The sequence below is a fragment of the Vulpes lagopus genome, chromosome 9, assembly GCF_018345385.1.
Source record: "Vulpes lagopus strain Blue_001 chromosome 9, ASM1834538v1, whole genome shotgun sequence".
Lineage (NCBI taxonomy): Eukaryota > Metazoa > Chordata > Mammalia > Carnivora > Canidae > Vulpes > Vulpes lagopus.
Window position 1 is genome coordinate 65726798 of NC_054832.1, and position 18693 is coordinate 65745490.

An 18693-nucleotide genomic window follows, 5' to 3' on the forward strand; every position below is an offset into this window, starting at 1 on the left:
CAGGAAAGACAGAAATAACTCAGACATGATAGAAAAATGTGACGGGGCACAAAGTTGAGATGGTGTTCAAAGTATGGAGGATGAAGAGCCTAATTACAAAAGAAGAGATAGGGATAATTTCTAGAAGGAAGTGGGATTTGAATTGGGCCTTGAGCGGTAGGTAGAATTTTTAGTATTTAGGGAAGAGAGGAAAACTTTTCAGGCAGAGTGAATATCATAAGCAAAGGTGTAAAAGGGCTGACTGTGATGAAGAAGGAGGCTCAAGATTTAGTGTACATGGAACTGTACCAGCTGTGGGAGTTATACAATGGGGCCAGATTGTGGAGGGCTTCTCATCGCAGATGGAAGATTTATGAGTTTGTCACAAAGGCAATCATTAAGAGTTCTGAACAGGGCAAAAGCGAATAGGTGTGTGTTGTGGGGATGTGCAAGGGGGAGGATGGACTGGAAAGGTCAAAGGTCTCAGGTATGGCCATCAGTCCCCAAGTTGTTAGAATACTCCGGAGAACCTTGTTAACATAATAAAATCTTCCATAAAGTAGAAAACACAGTGGGCTTGGAGTAGTCTGGTTAGAAAGGCTATTCGTTACTTAGGAACTGAGCAACGAGGGTAAATTGGCCAGAGTGTCACTATATGTCCCCTAAAATACTGCCAAATATTGCATCACAGGTTTGGAATGGAGGGTGGTAAATAAACACGCGTGAAGTCCCTGGCGAGTGGGCCTTGCTCTGGCAGAAGCATTTTAAAAGTCTCTCCCTCATCCCTTGTAAGAACCACCTGTAGGGCAGGTACCGCTTCTATTTCGGCCCTTCGCGTCGTTCTGCAATAGGCCGGGACCCGGGTCCCTCCGGCCCGCTCTGCACCCCGGCCCCGCGGACAAGCGTCTGCACGTAGTAGGCTCTCAACGGCGTGCGAGCTCACAGGCGGCGCGCGCCGCAGCGGTGCACAGCGGCTCTGCCCGCCCGCCGGGGTCGCGGCCCCGGAGCCCCTGCACAGTCCCGGCGCCGTCCGGAGGAGGCGCGCGGCTGGGGACTCGCTTCCAGAGCTGAACAGGAGTCTCCGTCCTGCGGGCCTCCCGAGCTTCGTCGCCGGGCGCCCCTAACCCCTGCCCCCGCTTCCCGGGCCCTCCTCCCGGCCGCAGGTCTCCGGGAGCCGCCGGGCCGGAGGCGGTCGCCGAGCGGGGCGGTGCGCGCGGCTGGGGGCCGGGCCGGGGGAGGGAGGGGAAGGCGAGAACTTTGAGCCTAGCTCGGGGGCCCGCGGCGGCATTCCCGGCAGCGCCGCGAGCAGGCCCGCCTCTGGCGCCCGGACCGGGCGGGGGCGTGGGGAGCCGCCGACAGACGCCGCGGGAGGCAGCAGTGTCGCCGCCCCGAGGGCCCCTGGCTGTGCGCTGCGGCCGCGCGGGAACCGGGCGGCGGAAGACGAGTCCGCGGGCATGGGCCTCCTCTGGCTGGAGCCGTCGCTGCCGCCGCTGCCCAGCGTCCCGGGCCTGGTCCTCGCCGCGGCCCTGCTGCTCTGGGCCCTGTGCCTGCGCGCCCGGCGCACCAGGTAAGCGCCCCCGCGGCCTCGCCGCGCGGCCGGGCTCCCGGGCCACGCATGCGCGCTGGTCCCCGCGGGCCGAGCGCGACCCGGCTCCCGAGGGGCCCCCCGCCCCCCGCCGGGATTCCAGGTGCGCCCAGTCCGAGCTTGCGCGGGCGGCGGCGCCTCGGGACCGTGTGTGGTGACAAAGGCCCCTTCCTCCCCTCCCTCCCCTCCCCGCACGTCCGCAGGCGTATTAAAGCGCCGGGACCGAATTCGAAATTCGAGTCGCTGCTCCCGGGTCGGTCGTGTGCGCCGAGCCCAGGCTTTGCGTCGTTCGCTGTGCGGCGCGCGGCTCCCGAGCGGAGCAGACGCAGTTTGCCGCTGCGTTTCGGTGAGCGGGTTGATGCTTCGTGGCCTGGAACTCGGCGAGCGCGAGCGTTTCGAGGGGGAGTTTCCTCGACATTTCTTCATTCAGTTAAAAGTGAAGAGGAAGGAAAATGGCAGGATGCGGTCTGGTCCCTGTCTCTGCGTGTTTCCTCTGTGCCTCAGTTTACTCCGCGGGAGTTCGCTGCTGCAGGAGCGCGTGCGGTGCGTCCTGTGCAGTCACCGTGTTCGCGCCATTACAACAGGAGCGGTGACAGCACGCTAAAAAGTGCGTCGCTTCTTTGACTGATTGGAAATGTGGAACTAGACGCGTATGCAAAATAAAAGCATTCAGTCGAAATCATTGTGTTTTCTGCTTGGGATTAGGTCTGGCATACACGTGTGCGTGCGCGCGTATGCACATGTACACTCGGATGTGTTGATGTGAGTAAGGATGTGTGCGATACAGGTTGTTTCTCAATAGTTTGGGGGAAATGGCACCGTTGCACTGTGTTCGAATACCTGTGGACGTTTCTAGAATGTGCATGGATGAATACTCCAGAAGGCAGCTTTTGCTCCCCACCCCCCCCACCCCATGAAAATTTTTAGTGATTTTTCCTGGGATGTGCCATTCCCGCCCCCAGGTTGTCTTTTCCAATGGCTGTGCTCTTGCTTTAGAGCCCAACGTGAGGATTTAGGATAGTTAAATTTCAGTGCTGGGATCCCTGGGTGGCGCAGCGGTTTGGCGCCTGCCTTTGGCCCAGGGCGCGATCCTGGAGACCCGGGATCGAATCCCACATCAGGCTCCCGGTGCATGGAGCCTGCTTCTCCCTCTGCCTGTGTCTCTGCCTCTCTCTCTTTCTCTCTGTATGACTATCATAAAAAAAAAAAAAAATTTCAGTGTTACTTGATTCTTTGTAGGTTCCATCTTCCACAGTGTCTATGCCTCGCCAACACCACATTTAAAATCGATAAATTCAAGATATGATTCAGGTGGTGCTAGGAACCTCAGTTCATATCCAGCAAGTCGATAATTAGATACATATGTTTTTAAAAATCACCACTTTTTACCAATAATTGACTTATGTATGTATAGATACTCTCTAAATTATGATAAAGACAACATATGAAAACAGAGTCTGGTTAGCAAGGCCAACTTGAAAACAAACATGTCTCTATCACTCTTTCCCTACCTCCCATTCCGTGTAAAAATGACAAAGTCCTATCAGAACAATATAAAATAAATATAAAATGGGTAAGTTCTTCTAAATAAATGAAATACAGAGTGGCACTAAAGTATATATGTGTTAAAGGGGACACTTAGAATTAAAGAGCTTATTATGAATAGAGGAAAGTGTCCACAGAAAATATGATAGGGAGGGGGCAGTAACCGATTTTTAAATCGTGCAGTTCTGGAAATTAGAAGTCTGAAATGGGCCTCAGTTGAAGTTTTGGAATATAGGTGAGGTTTGGTGGGGTGAGGCCCGGAGCCAACAACCAAGATAGAATTCTTGAGACGTCTGTGGTGCAAAATGGTGATTTTATTAAAGCACTGGGACAGTACCCGTGGGCAGGAATAGCTGCTGCTCCAGGCCTGTGAGGGGTGGCTCTTTATATACTTGGGAGTTGGGAGAGGTTTGAGGATCGTGTACTCTCTAACGAATTTTGGAAGCAAGGTTTCCAGGACCTTGAGGGGGCTGGATATAGTTGGGAAAAGATCACTTATTACCGTCTAATAAAACCTGAGTCATGAGACCCTAAAGATGTATATCGGTGGGCCATGTGCTTAGAGGATGATTGCCAACACGTATCTTGGGGGTTGAGAGATAAAGGGAAATTTCCAAGGAAATTTTTATATGTTGAAGTAGGCTTACAGGACCCTGGGGGGTCGGGCTAAGATTGCCTTCTGCCCTTAGCAAAGTGTGAACATCGAGACAGTTGAGTCTGTAGAGCAATGCCACTCACCTATTTCAAGGACTTGTCAATGTGCTTTTTGTCCTCAGCTAGTCCTCTGTTCCCCCAGCATACTGGCCTCTATCAAGGTGTTGGCAGGACTGCATTACTTTTGGTGGACCTAGGGAGAATCCATTTCCTTATCTCTTCTAGTTTCTAAAGACCACCAGAGTTCAATTTTTTTTTTCATACTCTAATACTCCTGCCTCTATTTTATAAGAACCCTTGTGATTATGTTGAACTCACCCAGATAATCCAGGATAATCTTCCCATCTCAAGGTCCTTAATTTAGTCACATCTGCAAAGTCCTTTTTGTCATGTAAGGTAACATATTCATAGGTTTGGGGGATTAACACATGGATGTATTTGGGAAACATTATTCTTCCTCCCACAGTACTCCCCCTAACCTCCAAAGATTTATGTCCATTTTACATGCAAAATATATCACCCCACCCAACATTCACAAAAATCTCAACCTATTACAAGGTCCAAGATCTCATATAAATCTCATTCAACGCGAAAGTCCCAAATCTCACCATTTAAATCATTTAAATTAGTGTGGGGATCTTGATATGATCCATCCTAGGACAAAAATTCCCATGAACATCATGGGTCTTCCATGTACGGAAGGATTGACTCGATGAGAAGAGGTTCCTCCACAGATTTTTCTTGGATTATACCATTTATATTCCTGGCATATTTTTTTTTTTTTTTTGTCATGGCTAAGGGGAAACAGTCACATGAATAATCTTTTCAATGATTGACTAATACTCTACATGTGAATGAGTGTGTATGACTGAATGTCAAAAGTTCAAAATAGCCAATGAATCACTGAAGTGGTAATTAGTAAGAAATAATTGTGCACACAACAGAAAGACAGTTCGCAGACTGGAAGTGCTCAAACCAGAACATGGAATGAGTCTCGGGTATATTTTTATAAAGTGGCTTATGTAGTGAGAGAGCAGTGAGTGTTTTATCTTCACAGTAATGGGTTACATTATTACAGTTTTCAGTGCTTACCTCATATAAACCTTGGGAAACAATTCAAGTTTTGCTTATCATTTCCAGAGGCATAGGCTAGAAATAATCCAGATCAAGTTAGCCTCACAAAATAAGCTAAATTAAGCTTGGCCTGAATGACTAAAAACTAGCTCTATCGAGGGAAGCTTTAAGGCTGGTCTCCATCTATCCCTGATTTTAACAGAATACTCCATCCTTTTGATTTTTCCCAGGCACTAGAAAAATTTGTCCAGCAACATGCTTGGCTTTCTCTCCAAAGCAGTCTTTCTTGACAGTGAATCTCTGAGTTTGCAGTCTGGATAGGCTGAGAATTTCCCAAAACATCAGTTCCTGGGTCCTTGGTGCCCAAGAATTCTTCCCTACTTCTACATTTTTCCTCTCACATTTTACTATAAGCAACAGGACAAACTGGGCTGCTCCTTCAACACTTTGCTTAGAAATCTCCTCAGCTCAATATCCAAGTTCATCCTGTATAGATTCTGCTTTCCACATAACTGCAGGACACAATGTAGATGAGCTTTCTGCAACTCTAAGACAAGGATCCCTTTCGTCCAGTTCACAGTGGCATGTCCTCATATAATCTGAGGCCTCACTAGCTGTGCCTTTAATGTTAATATTTTTACTTATGGTCTATTCAGGCTTTAACTTATGATCTATTAGGCTTTTAGATGATATTTATGTTCTCTCCCACAGTTCTCACTTTCTTCTGAGTCCTTACTAGGGGAGTTGCTATCATCTGTATTTCTACATCTGTTCATGGCAGTCTGGATATTTTTCTGTCGTCTTCCTCAAAATTCTTCCAACCTCTGCCCATTCCCCAAGTCTAGGTATTTGTCACAGCAGGATGCCACTTTCAACTACCAAAATTGCACTAGTTTCCTATTGCTGCTATACCAAATTTTTACAAATTCAGTGGTTTAAGACGCACAGACTTATTTTCTTACAGTTCTGGAGGTCAGAGTCTTACTGGACTAAGATTAAGGTTTTGACCCAGCTGAGACTCTTCTGAAGGTGCTATTAGAGAATAGTAGGTCCTGAGAGCACAACTGAACTTGCACTATGTAAATCTTCAACTGGAAAAACACCTCAAAGAGTGAGCCCAGAAGAGGTTTGCCTCACCAAATGACGTTTTCCAGACTACCTCAGAGAGAATCTCCTTCCTCAGCAAGAGATTCAAAAGATCCATGAATTCTGTGACCCCTGACTATGCCTAACTGGAAAATGGAAAGAGCAGCTACCACACAAGGTAGAAGTGAGAAGCGAAGTGCATGAGAAATGTAAACACAATTTGTAAAGTATGATATCAACTTCAAAGACAATTGACTCGTACCTTTAGGTTTCTTTGTCACTACCCAGAAACCTTTTTATCCTAGTTACTGTTTAGGAGAAAAATGGGATGGTTTTCCTTCCCTCTTGCATCCCTCTTCCCCAACACACATATCCCTTTGCCCCCCAAATGCTGTAATTGGTAAGAAATAAGATTTAAATGCTGTTAAGATTAGTATGAGCCAAAGTAAAAGTTCAGTGATTTCAAGTTGTAAGATGTCAAGGTTATATGGATAATGTGTTATTTTGAAATGTTGATTTGTTGACATCACTGTATCACATAGGTCAGTTATTTCCACATTCTAATGGATTGCTCCCAAACAAGACCCATGGTGTTCTGGATCTCTCAAATTGTTACCACTCCCTAGATAATCAGAAGAGCTAGGTTGCAATCACTAGTGGATTTTTTCTTGTTTCTTCCTCTTTTCTCATAACAAAGTATAGGACAAAGATGTGGGCAGCTGAAAGCAAAGTAATTTTCTACTCAAGATTGTGCTGAATTTAACAGGTGGGTTTTAATGTTTTTACATAGGAGGTGCTAGAGAGATATCCAGGCACATTTGTGGCAAGGAGTAATCAGTTATGTGTGGTGCTACACTTTCCCTTATGAAACTTAAGTGTTTGGATTGGTCTTGTTACCATTTGAGACAGATTTCAGGCTTGCCTTGCTGTTTTATTTTATAACTTAAAAAGGAGAAGGTTCTGAAGGTAGAGAATCTTCCAATTGTGTAATTATAGGAACATGTGAGCTCGTTGAAGACACTTGACTATTTCTTTGTGTGCCCTTCAAGGTGACCATTTAATATGTTGTGAATTGGGTCAGCACTAAGGATTACTGAATGCTGTGATCATATTTGCTGATAAATCATGGCTATCCCTTAGAAGATAGTATTTGTTTGCTTAAGAAAAATCAATTCAGAATTTATACTAGGTCAGGGGAGCCTAGGTGGCTCAGTCAGTTAAGCATCTGCCTTTGGTTCAGGTCATGATCTCAGGGTCCTGGGATTGAGCCCAGCGTTAGGCTTCCTACTCAGCAGTGAGTCTGCTTCTCCCTCTCCCACTGTTCCTCCTCTCTGCTTGTTCTGTGTCTCTGTCTCAAATAAATACGATCTTTAAAAAAAAAAAAGTTATACTAGATCAGCATAAATCCATTACCTCTATAAGAATAAAATCTTGGAGTGATGACCTTAGAAATGTGGGACTATTTATGTATATCAAGTCCTCCATGACTTTAGTGTTTCCCAGCAGTGAGACCTTCTTGTAGAAGACAGTGTAGTGTAAGGCAAAGAGCATAGTTATGAAGCCCAATGGACCTGGATCCAGTATCCAGCTCCAGCCCACTAGCATGTTGACTTTTGAGAGGAAGATAAGGGAAGACAGAATTGAACAATGTTGAGGCACTACTTTATGCCACACTTTCTCCTGAGATGTTTTGCATATATTATCTCATTTAACCTTCACTGTGGTTCATGAGATAACTGTTACCGAGCTATTTTTCAGAAGAAGAGACTAACACAATAAGATAAGATAATATTTGTGTTGTGTAAGCCACAGATTTGTGGTAATTTGTTATAGTAACCACAGAGAACTAATACAATGGCCGTATCTGCCATGCCCTGGGCCTTAAACTACACTGCCTTTTGCAAGAAAGTTCAGAGTGGGAAAGACGGGGCCTTAGGTGACTTTGCTGGTTACCTATTAGGAGTAGGACAGAAAATGAATATTTCTAAATACTCAGTGCCTTCATCACTATTTTAATGCATAGTAATTTGAGAACTTGAGGTCCTAAACTTCACAGATCATTATGGGCTGCTCATCAGTCTCTCTTACTTATCCATCAATATACAAGTAAGTTTTGAATGCTTGTTATATATCCTACATCTCTGACTCTCTAAAATCATTTTGAAAACAAGTCATAGGCTATAGACATTGAGATCCAGATGTGAACTAGTCAGATTTCTGATTTCCCAGATGTGGTGCATCCCTGCATCCTGCTGTCCACAGTGTGGAGGATAAAGCAAAGAGGACTCTGAGGATTTGAAGGGACCTAGAGGGATGGGATGCTGTGCTTCACTGACTTCCCAAAAGTAGTAGAGCAGAGAGAACCATCAGCTATAGAAGAAAGATTAACAACCTCTTGTAGGAGAGTATTTTTGTATTTTATCCAAAGTAAAATCCCACTGAAACTACCTCACGTTACTCTTGTGTGAAAGGCAAAGGACAAAATTATAGAAAGCTACTTTGCTGAATAAGAGAAGGTGACATCTATTATATTGTGCATTTTTATAGCCAGAGTGCTCATTTTTATGGCTTTGGCATTTTTTTCAACACAGAAATATTTGGGATGGGATTTCTTTTTCTTTCTTTCTTTCTTTCTTTCTTTCTTTCTTTCTTTCTTTCTTTCTTCTTTTTTTTTTTTGGTTTATAGGAAAGTGGAAAGGATTAATTAAGTCTATAATTGCTTAATACAGAAATTAATAGAAATTTTAATAAAAGTACAACCATAACAGGATTTAAATCCATTGTCATTTCTCCTCATAATTTTATCCTAAATAGTTGATAATAATAAAGAAGAAACTTTCGATACTTTACTGACTAGTTTCTCAGTGTATATTTGTCATAAGAAATGAAGGATGAATAAATAAATGGACAATTCGATGTGGTAATTCTTTATTTCTAATGTGAATATTTTAGAGTTGTAGATATTGATGTCAAAATATACAAACTGCATACAAAAATGATTCATCAAATGTCATACATAACACGTTTTCTGCTGCTGTAATTAAAAAGTGAAGATGTCATAGCAAGTGCTTACCTATCATGAGTATTTATAAATAGAGAACCTAACAGTGCAATGGTTATTCTTTAGCATAAACCTAACTGAAAACATAGCAATTGGAGTGCAGCCAAGTCCTAAAATTCCTGTTTCTTCAAATTCAGAGTTTAAACATAGGTACTATTAACTTTTAGTTCTAAGTGCTGGATTTGATAACTGTGCTTATGATTCCCTTCTCTGGCAGAGGTGGACAGTGTACTTTATTTAACAGATCAGAGCTCCTTTGAGAAAGGGCTGAGCCTAGTTTGGTTAATCACATACAATCACACACATTTTGGTCCTTAGTATGCTTCAATAATGGTAGGATAATTACTTATAAACTATTAGAAACACCATGTTTTCTGCTTGAAAATCAAAATTGTCCTGGTGAAAGCATTGCTTTGTTTTAGCTGTAACTTGGAACTATGAACATCCAAACAATTTTATCTCAGGAAGACAAGTGGCTTGTTGCTCAGTCTTGTCTAGTGAGGATTTAGTGTCATGATATTGCATTTTGGCAGTGCTGTCCTTTAGGGGCAAGATGTGAGGGGATTAACTTCTTTGGACGATGGACAGTTACCACTTTAGGGTTAGCTACTATAGTATTGTTGACTCTTATCTGTTTTTGTGTATTGAGTATATAATACTATAAAATTATTTTTGACTTGTTACAATAATAACAGCCAACACTTTTGAGCACTTCCTATGCCTACTGGACATAGAGGCAAGTATTTCATATTCATTATTAAATTGTTAAATTTATTGAGTCTTCCCTCACAATAACTTTTCTCATTTTGTAGAGGTCAAAAGTAAGTCTCATTTAAATAATGTTCCAAAGTCATACAACCAAAATGTAGTGCAGTCTAGTATTCAGATCCACCAAGTTTAACTTTATGTCCAAAAATTTAACACTATTTTATCTTTTTCTCTTATTCTTTTTAAATCTTTGCAATAATGTTCTGACATACACATTTACCCTTAACTGAAAACTAAAGTATTAAGATCTAATACAACTTTTAAGCATTACTAGTGGAAATTTAATTAAGACAAGAAGACATATTTTAGGACTTTAAAAGAAGAATGTGTTAAATCTAAGAAAAGCAAATAATAATAGTCTATCTCCCTCTTGCACTAGACTGTGTGAAAGTCACATCTGATGGACAATGTGAGAAAATACGTCTTTTTCCTTATCTTATACACTGGCTTTTTCACCTATTCATTTAATGATTTAGCAGAGAATTTAAGATTCACTGCTTGCCCAGACTGCCCTTTTTTCAGATACAATGGAGAATAGGACAAATGATCCTATTCTCCTAGGTCCCCCTGCCCTTTTTTCCCCTTTTGGACATATACAAGTCTGCACATATTTAATATGTATAATTTGATGAGTTTGTAGTTAAGTATACATCCATGAAACTGCCATAAACATGTCCATCACATGCAAATTTCCTCCCATCTTTATTTATGATGATGATGAAAAGAACACTTGACATAGTATCTATGCTCTTAGCAGATTTTTAAGTATGTAATATAGTATTATTAACTCTAAGCACAATACTGTACAGATCTCTAGGAGTTATTCGTCTTGTATAACTGAAATTTTATACCCTTTGACTAATACTTCTTTGTTACACCCTCTTCTTGCCCCTAGTAATGTTTATTCGTTCTACTCTCTTCTTCTGAGTTTGACTATTTTAGATTCCATAAATTATATGTGGTATCATGTAGTATTTGTCCTACATTTGGCTTATTTTTCTTAACGTAATGTCTTTCAGCTTCATCCAAGTTATCTCAAATGGTGGGATTTCCCACCTTTTTTAGGGGTTACTAATATTCCGTTTTATTTATATATCACATTTTCTTTATCCACTTATCTGTAGATAGATACTTAGATTGCTTCCATATCTTGGCTATTGTGAATAATGCTTTAATGAACATGGGAATGCATATCATGGGATCCTGATTAACATTTTCTTTTGAATATAAACCCAGAAATGTGATTGCTGGATTATTCAGTAGTTTCATTTTTAATTTTTTGAAGAAATTCTGTATTGCTATTCAGAATAGCGGTACCAACATTCCCACCCATACTGTATAAAGGTCCCATTTTCTCCACTTATTTGCCAACACTTGTTATTCTTTGTTTTTGTTTTTATTTTTTTAAGATTCATTTATTTATTTGAGAGAGAGAGAGAGTGCACATGGGTAGGAGAATCTCAAACAGACTCCCCACTGAGCATAGAGCTAGGCAGGGGGCTTGATCCCATGACTTTAGAACATGACCTGAACCAAAATCAAGAATCAGAAGCTTAAGTGACTGAACCAACCATGTACCCCTTGGTTTTTTGATAATAGGCATCCTGGGTGATATCATTCTGGTTTTTATTTGCATTAACCTGATGATTAGCACCTTTTCATAACCTGTCGGCCATTAATACATCTTCTTAAGAAAAATGTCTATTTAGTTCCTTTGTCCATTTTTAAATCAGTTTTTTGTTTGTTTGCTTTCCATTTGAATTGTAGGACTTCCTTATACATTTTGGAGATGAATGCTTCAGCAAATATATGGTTTGTAAATATTTCTCCCATTTTGTAGGTTGCTTTTTCATTTTATTGTTTCATTTGCTGTGCAAAAGCTTTTTGGTTAGATGTAGTCCCACTTCTTTATTTTTGCTTGTTTCTTGTGCTTTTGGGGTCATCTCCAAGAAGTCGTTGTCAGGAAGCTTTTCCTCTATGTTTGCTTCTATGGAACATGCCTCTTGACCACAAAGAATAGTAAGCAGGCCAAGAGACACCTTAATCTATCTGAAAACTTATAAAATTTGATTCAAGATCACTGTTTTCAGAGGGTTGAAAACAATGTTGAAGCAACCTGAAATCAAAGAGTAAGTCTTTTTCACCCTTTGGGAATCAATTTAAGACAGTTTAGTGTATTTACCATTTGAACAATTCTTTAGAAGTGGATTATACAAGCTGTTGCACCTATCATTGCTGCAGTTACTGTTGCACTTGCAGAAGCAGCATTAAATATTGTGTGAGAGAGTGTTATAGACAGTTCAAATATTACTCGATGTAGCAAAGCGTAGTGGTTCTTGATATGTCTCTTGAATGCTTTCAGGCCTATAGTGAACTTTCAATCTTGCTTTGGATTTTGATTGACTTTTTCACATGGACAAAAATCTCAGCACTATATGCAGAATGTGTAACTTTGCCCTTATATTTCTTTGCAGGCATACATGCAAATTCTTTCACTATACATTCAGTGTGTGTGTGTGTGTGAATATATAAATGTATAAATATATGTGTGTATATATGTGTATATATTTCAAACTAGTTCTACCCTTTTTGCTTGTCAGTGTGTTGTGCCATATGGTATAGAGCATCATGCCAAAAGATAAAAATATTTCTAGAACATATGAAATCACCAGTCAACTGAAGAAGGGTAAAGACTTTTGACCACAGCATTTGTGACTCTGATGCATTTGTGGGCAATAGTATGTAGCTTAATACCCCAATTCTAAAAACAGGACATATTTTGAAGTTGAAATGGCACTTACTTTTTAAGGGAAGGAATCCAGAAGCAGAAGCTTCGAAAATTTTATTTTTCTAAAGGAATTGATTCAAATCAGTGTTTTCTCTCTATACTGAAATTCTCCATATTTATTTATAGAACTTTCCCCCTCTTATTTTAATCTCTAGAGTTACCATACAGAGAGGCCTTGGAGATGGAACCTACCCCACTGCAGGTGGATAGAGTCTTTTGGCTGTGGATAACATGGCCACCACATAGCTTTTCTAACTTATTCTGTAAATGGGATGTTTTAACCAAAAAAAGAAAGGTGTGGAAAACCAATTCCCACAGCATTCTTAGGGACCATGGAATAAAGCCATAATAACAATGATTCAGAGCTATTTACTCTACAACAGTAAGCAATAAGCATAAGCAACCTGCAGGTGGTCTATAATATGTGTTGCTATGCTTCTTGGATTTTCCTCATTTTAGGTCTCAAGTAAACCTGGATTCCTTTGTGCCACATTGAATATTGTTTTCAACTACTTAACAAAAACGAGGTGAAAAAAGTTCAGCAGTTTATTTGCTAGCCAAGGGTCAAGTGTATTTTTTTTACTAGAGAGATAAACTATTACATAAAAAAGAGTGTCATTGCCATGACATTTGTGATTAACAGTTCTGTAAATGGTAATCATGTTCTTTGACAAAGATCCAGCCCTAAGTTTTCATCTCTTCACAAACTGTTCTTCTTTTGTATTTATTCACCTTCCCCTATTGTCTTTTTGTTGTTGTTGTTTTACAAAATGACGCTACATGGGCTTGTTTTTTTTTACAGAATGAATCTATAATAGAATAGTCTTGCTAGAGTGCATCTTAGCACAATACTCCTTCTCATTTTATGCTTGAACCCTGGTATATTGTGATTGACTTCGTAGGCTATGTTTGCCTTACCTTGAGACAAATATAGATCCCAAAAATATTCAAGCAAAAAATCATATTCTAGAAGCATCTATATATTTTATTTGTTCTTGTGTTTTTCCCTTTGTTCACTAGAGTGTCTACTATAGAAAGTTTCTCTAGTTCTAAATATAAGTTAATGAAGTTGAGGAGGTAGGTGAAAATGTTCTTAATTACACTGCATTGGAAGATATATGTAAATTATGCTCCACTTTATAGACAACTATAATATTTTTAAAGGGCTAGTCTTTCCTTTTTTAGGAGCTAAAGTGACTGATTCATGTCAGTTTCCTCAATCTGCTTTAGTGGGACTAAGATAACTCAGTCCCTCTTTGAAACTCTGTATTTGTACTCCTTTAAAACAGTCATGTTTGAGAAAAAATGCTGGCCAAATAGAACCAAAAACTGAAATAGTATCTATTTTTGGACTTTAAAAATTGTTCGTGTCTTAGGAACACATAGCCAAAGAGTCTCAAGCACTGTTTATATGATAGGGTAAGAGGGCCTTCAGGTATTTTAGTATAACTCAGATTTGTAGGACATCTCATGACTTCTTTGGGAAATTTAGAATAATGCTAGGTTATTTAATCACTTAAAATTGGGGATGCCTGGGTGGCTCAGTGGTTGAGTGCCTGCCTTTGGCCCAGGGCTGATCCTGGAGACCTGGGATCGAGTCCCACATCGGGCTCCCTGCATGGAGCCGACTTCTCTCTCTGCCTATGTCTCTGCCTCTCTCTTTGTGTCTCTCATGAATAAATAAATAAATAAATAAATAAATAAATAAATAAATAAATAAAATCTTTAAAAAGAAATCACTTAAAATTGATCAGTCTTCATTTGTCAACAGCTTTGAACAATGACAGTTTATTACTCTAATATGATATGCATAAGCTTATCTTCAAATCCCCCTCCTTATTTAGAATTTATTATCAATAAAAGTAAAAATAGGGAAGAAACATATAAGGAGAGCTGTCTCTGTCAATTCCACAACCAATTCCCACAGCATTCTTAGGGACCATGGAATAAAGCCATAATAACAATGATTCAGAGCTATTTACTCTACAACAGTAAGCAATAAGCATAAGCACCCTGCAGGTGGTCTATAATATGTGTTACTATGCTTCTTGGATTTTCCTCATTTTAGGTCTCAAGTAAACCTGGATTCCTTTGTGCCACATTGAATATTGTTTTCAACTACTTAACAAAAACGAGGTGAAAAAAGTTCAGCAGTTTATTTGCTAGCCAAGGGTCGAGTGTATTTTTTTTACTAGAGAGATAAACTATTACGTAAAAAAGAGTGTCATTGCCATGACATTTGTGATTAACAGTTCTGTAAATAGTAATCATGTTCTTTGACAAATATCCAGCCCTAAGTTTTCATCTTTTCACAAACTGTTCTTCTTTCGTATTTATTCACCTTCCCCTATTGTCTTTTTGTTGTTGTTTTACAACTGCCTGTCACAGGTTGACTAGAAAAATGACTAGAATTTTGGGTACATCTGGAGCTTATTTTTCACAGGTCTCTGAAGCCTTGGTAAGATCAAGTAAAGAAGAATCTATAGTAGTGCATGCTTTTCTTTTCCAACTACTCTCCAGGCTTTCATTGGAATTCTACAATTTACCAGGTTAAGGAAATAACTTAGAGGGGCTCCTGAACCTTCTGCCTTCATCCCAGGTCATGATCCCAGGGTCCTGGGATCGAGCCCCATGTTGGGCTTTCTGCTTGGTGGGGAGCCTGCTTCTCCCTCTCCCTCTGCCTGCCGCTACCCCTGCTTGTGCTCTCTCTCTCTCTCTCTCTCTCTGACAAATAAATAAAAGTATAATCTTTTAAAAAATCCATTTCAAAAGGAAAGAAAAGAGCTTGGAAAACTTATCTTTATTAGAACAACTAGGATCATGATATTTATGAAATCAGAAATAATGGAATTCCCATGACAGAAGAAATGGCATGATAATATTTCTCACTCTCTCTGAGCCTCAGTTTTCACATGTGTAAATAAGGAAGTCAGACTAGATAATCACTTTGGGAATAATTTGATTCTATAGGGACATTGCCATTCTCACATTAACCTCTCAGATTACACATATTTCAGCTATACACAATGTACGTGTCCTCAAACACAGTATGTCTTCTGACTCCATTGCAATACCCTTCTTTCTAACCTTTTAGACCTAACATAAAAGCTGCACCTCTCTGGAGCTTTTCCAGCTTCTTCTCAGGCAAAGTTTACTATCTCCTTCAGCCTCCACCAGCACCTTAGATTTCACATCACAATGTATTATGATTATTAATCAATATACATTGCTCCTTGGCCAGTGTGTCAGCAACTAGGATGAGAATCAGAGTCTGCTTTTTATTCATCTCTATGTCCCCAGCACCTAGAAATAAATGCCGGCTTATTGTAGGTACTCAATAAGTAATACATTAATAATTTAAAAAGAACTATCCTTAAATAGAACCAATGCTCATCACAATATGGACTATAAAGCCTGTGGACATTTTTCTTTTTAGTCATTTTTGGTTCACAAAAGGATATGAAACCTGACATACACTGTTGGACTGTAAAGAATATGACATATGTCTCCATGTGAGTTAGAGCTAAGCCAATTATTGGGAATTACTCTTAGACTACTTGTAAACTACAAGAGTATAATGATATACTCATTATAACATATAATACACAACATATAATGATTTTAAGACCTTGAATCCCATAGTGAGTTCAGGACCATAAGAAACATCTCATTCCTGAAGACTGAGAACAACATTCTTTTTGAGAATTAGAGAAAAGAGTTCTTTGAATGGGATTGGGTAACGACATTTGGAAATCTAAGCGTGTCCCCAGAACTCAGATCAGAAACAAGAAGTCCATTTCAAAAAACAAATCAGAAGAACCTTGGTACAAAAGTGAAATAGAAGAGGGTGAGGTATTTGACCACCCGTATTTACATTTATTCAGAATATTTCAGGTGCCAATATGGCAGAATGTTTGAGAGTAAGGGCTTTAGAACCAGAGAGATAAGGAGGATTTTGAATACTAGCTCTGCTATTTATTTGAGGTAAGACTTTCCACAAGTTATTTTACTCCGGAGGATCAGAAATAATTTTGGAGGCAGATGGATGAATATGAAAGGTTTCTTTTCTCAGACCCTTGCAGAAAAGCAGATATGCACTATTTAGTAAATAGTTATTGAATTCCTACAACATGGGATACCTCGAGGTGAGTAGAAAGGAGAATAAAATACCATTTCTGCCTCCAAGGAGTTTATAACTGAATTGGGAAGATATATACAAATAAGTCCCAATCTCAGTCTTCAGTGTTCACATTTCCCTACTCTATTAATTCAGTATTGCTTAACACCTACATTGGTCCATGTTTACCTACTTAGTTTCTTTCACATGATCTTCTAAGGCTGACTTGCACTGGGAGGAGAAGTTGAGGCTACTGGTGTCAACTGTTAGTACTGACGTGAATTTCTCAACAATCATAAAGGCAAAAGAAGTAGATTTTCTATCCCAACACCTATCTCTTAAATCCATTAGTTTCCCCTTAGTATGTTCTTTTGGTTCAATTGAACAAATATTTATTGCTTACCTACAGAGATAAAAGTCAGTTTCTGTCCTCAAGGAACTCAAAATCTATAGAGACACATAAATAATCAAGCAATTCCACTGTTCAATATAATAGATAATCAGGATGGAGATAAAGCACAGAAAAACAAGTGTTGATGGTGGGGGGCTAGATTAAAGAAATTCTTAGGAGAAGGAACTACTAGACTTGGCATTAGATTACGTGTAGATGGAAGGAAGGGGATGGGAAAGGTGTAAGGATTACTCTTTTGTTATGGTCCGAGTGACTGGAACTGGGCCATTTGATAAGATAGAGACTGTTTACTAGGATTTGGGGCTAAGAGTATGAGTCCACTTTTTGGATATATTGAATATTCAGTGTCTGTGAGATGCTGTGTTATAGTATTATCTTAATATAATTATCTTTGCAGTTGTATGCATAGACATTATTTTTCTTTCAGTTCTACCTTCATGGTTTTTATTGGGAAAAAGGAAAGAGTGATGGGTAGTTAGTAGAAATAAATTGAGGTAACTGCCAGCTCAGGACAATGCTCATCAATGTCATATCTTCACCAACATCTTACGTTACATATAAAGGTTATCTGCCATTCTTTCACAAGATATGTCTTCTAGGCCAAAGTAATTGGTTAAAGGTAAGGCATATGACCTGAGTCTTCCACCTGAAATTTTCAAACTGCAGTTGACAGGGTATATCCCATTCATTTATGGTCCTAGAGTTGTAAAGATGTGAACCTGGGTATGACTAACAGCCATTTGTCTTATCTTGAGGGAAGCAGTTCTACATTAGGAGAAGATTTAACTAATAAACAAACAAAAATCAAAGAGATTAGCTGAACATCATCCTTCTTCATTCACTCAACAAATGTTTCTTGAGTGTCAAAATATGTGCCAGGCATTGTTTTAGATGCTTGGGAAATGCCAGTGAACAAAACAGACACAAAAAATCTGCACTTGTGGAACTTGGACAGACATTAAATACAAACAAAATAAATAAGTAAATTATATATCATGTGAATAAACGCTATGGAAAAAGTAGAGCAGGATAAGAGGAATCTGAAAGTGGGACTAATTGTAATTTTAATAGGGTCATAAGGTTAGCCATCATTGAGGAGGTAATATTGAGCAAAGAATTGAAAGAATCGAGGAGGAGGAGATTGTGAACATTCCAGTAAGAAGGAACAACCAGTGTAAGGAATGAAAGGTGAGGCATGCCTGGTGTCTCTGGTGTATGGTGAGCTGACCAGCATTGCAGGAGAGAAATGTGATATGATGTTGTTGAAAATCAGGTCAGAGGACTAATAAATAGATTGTGAAAGGCCTTCAAGACCATTGTAAGGCTTTGGCTTTAATTCCTAGGAAAATGAGGAGCCATTGGAGTATTAGCAAGAGTGGAATCAGGTAGTCTGATTCGTGATTTAAAATGATCACTCTGGGGATCCCTGGTGGCGCAGTGGCTTGGTGCCTGCCTTTGGCCCAGGGCACGATCCTGGAGACCCGGATCGTATTCCACATCGGGCTCCCGGTGCATGGAGCCTGCTTCTCCCTCTGCCTGTGTCTCTGCCTCTCTCTCTCTCTCTCTCTCCCTCTCTCTGTGACTATCATAAATAAAAAAAAATAAATAAATAAAATAAATTAAA

General features: G+C 40.0%; 1 protein-coding gene across 2 annotated transcripts in view; it reads left to right on the forward strand.

Moving 5' to 3' along the window:
- The first annotated feature begins 1258 nt into the window (after nt 1-1258).
- LOC121498862 (cytochrome P450 7B1) overlaps nt 1259-18693 on the forward strand; it is a 173637-nt gene continuing 156202 nt past the window's right edge. Inside the window, exon 1 of one of the 2 annotated variants that reach the window (XM_041769172.1) lies at nt 1259-1546. In XM_041769172.1, coding sequence (XP_041625106.1) covers nt 1434-1546 — 113 coding nt within the window. In that variant the 5' untranslated portion in view covers nt 1259-1433. Of the gene's footprint in view, nt 1547-6087; nt 6690-18693 lie in introns of those variants that run through there. The other variant, XM_041769174.1, reaches the window with a different exon arrangement.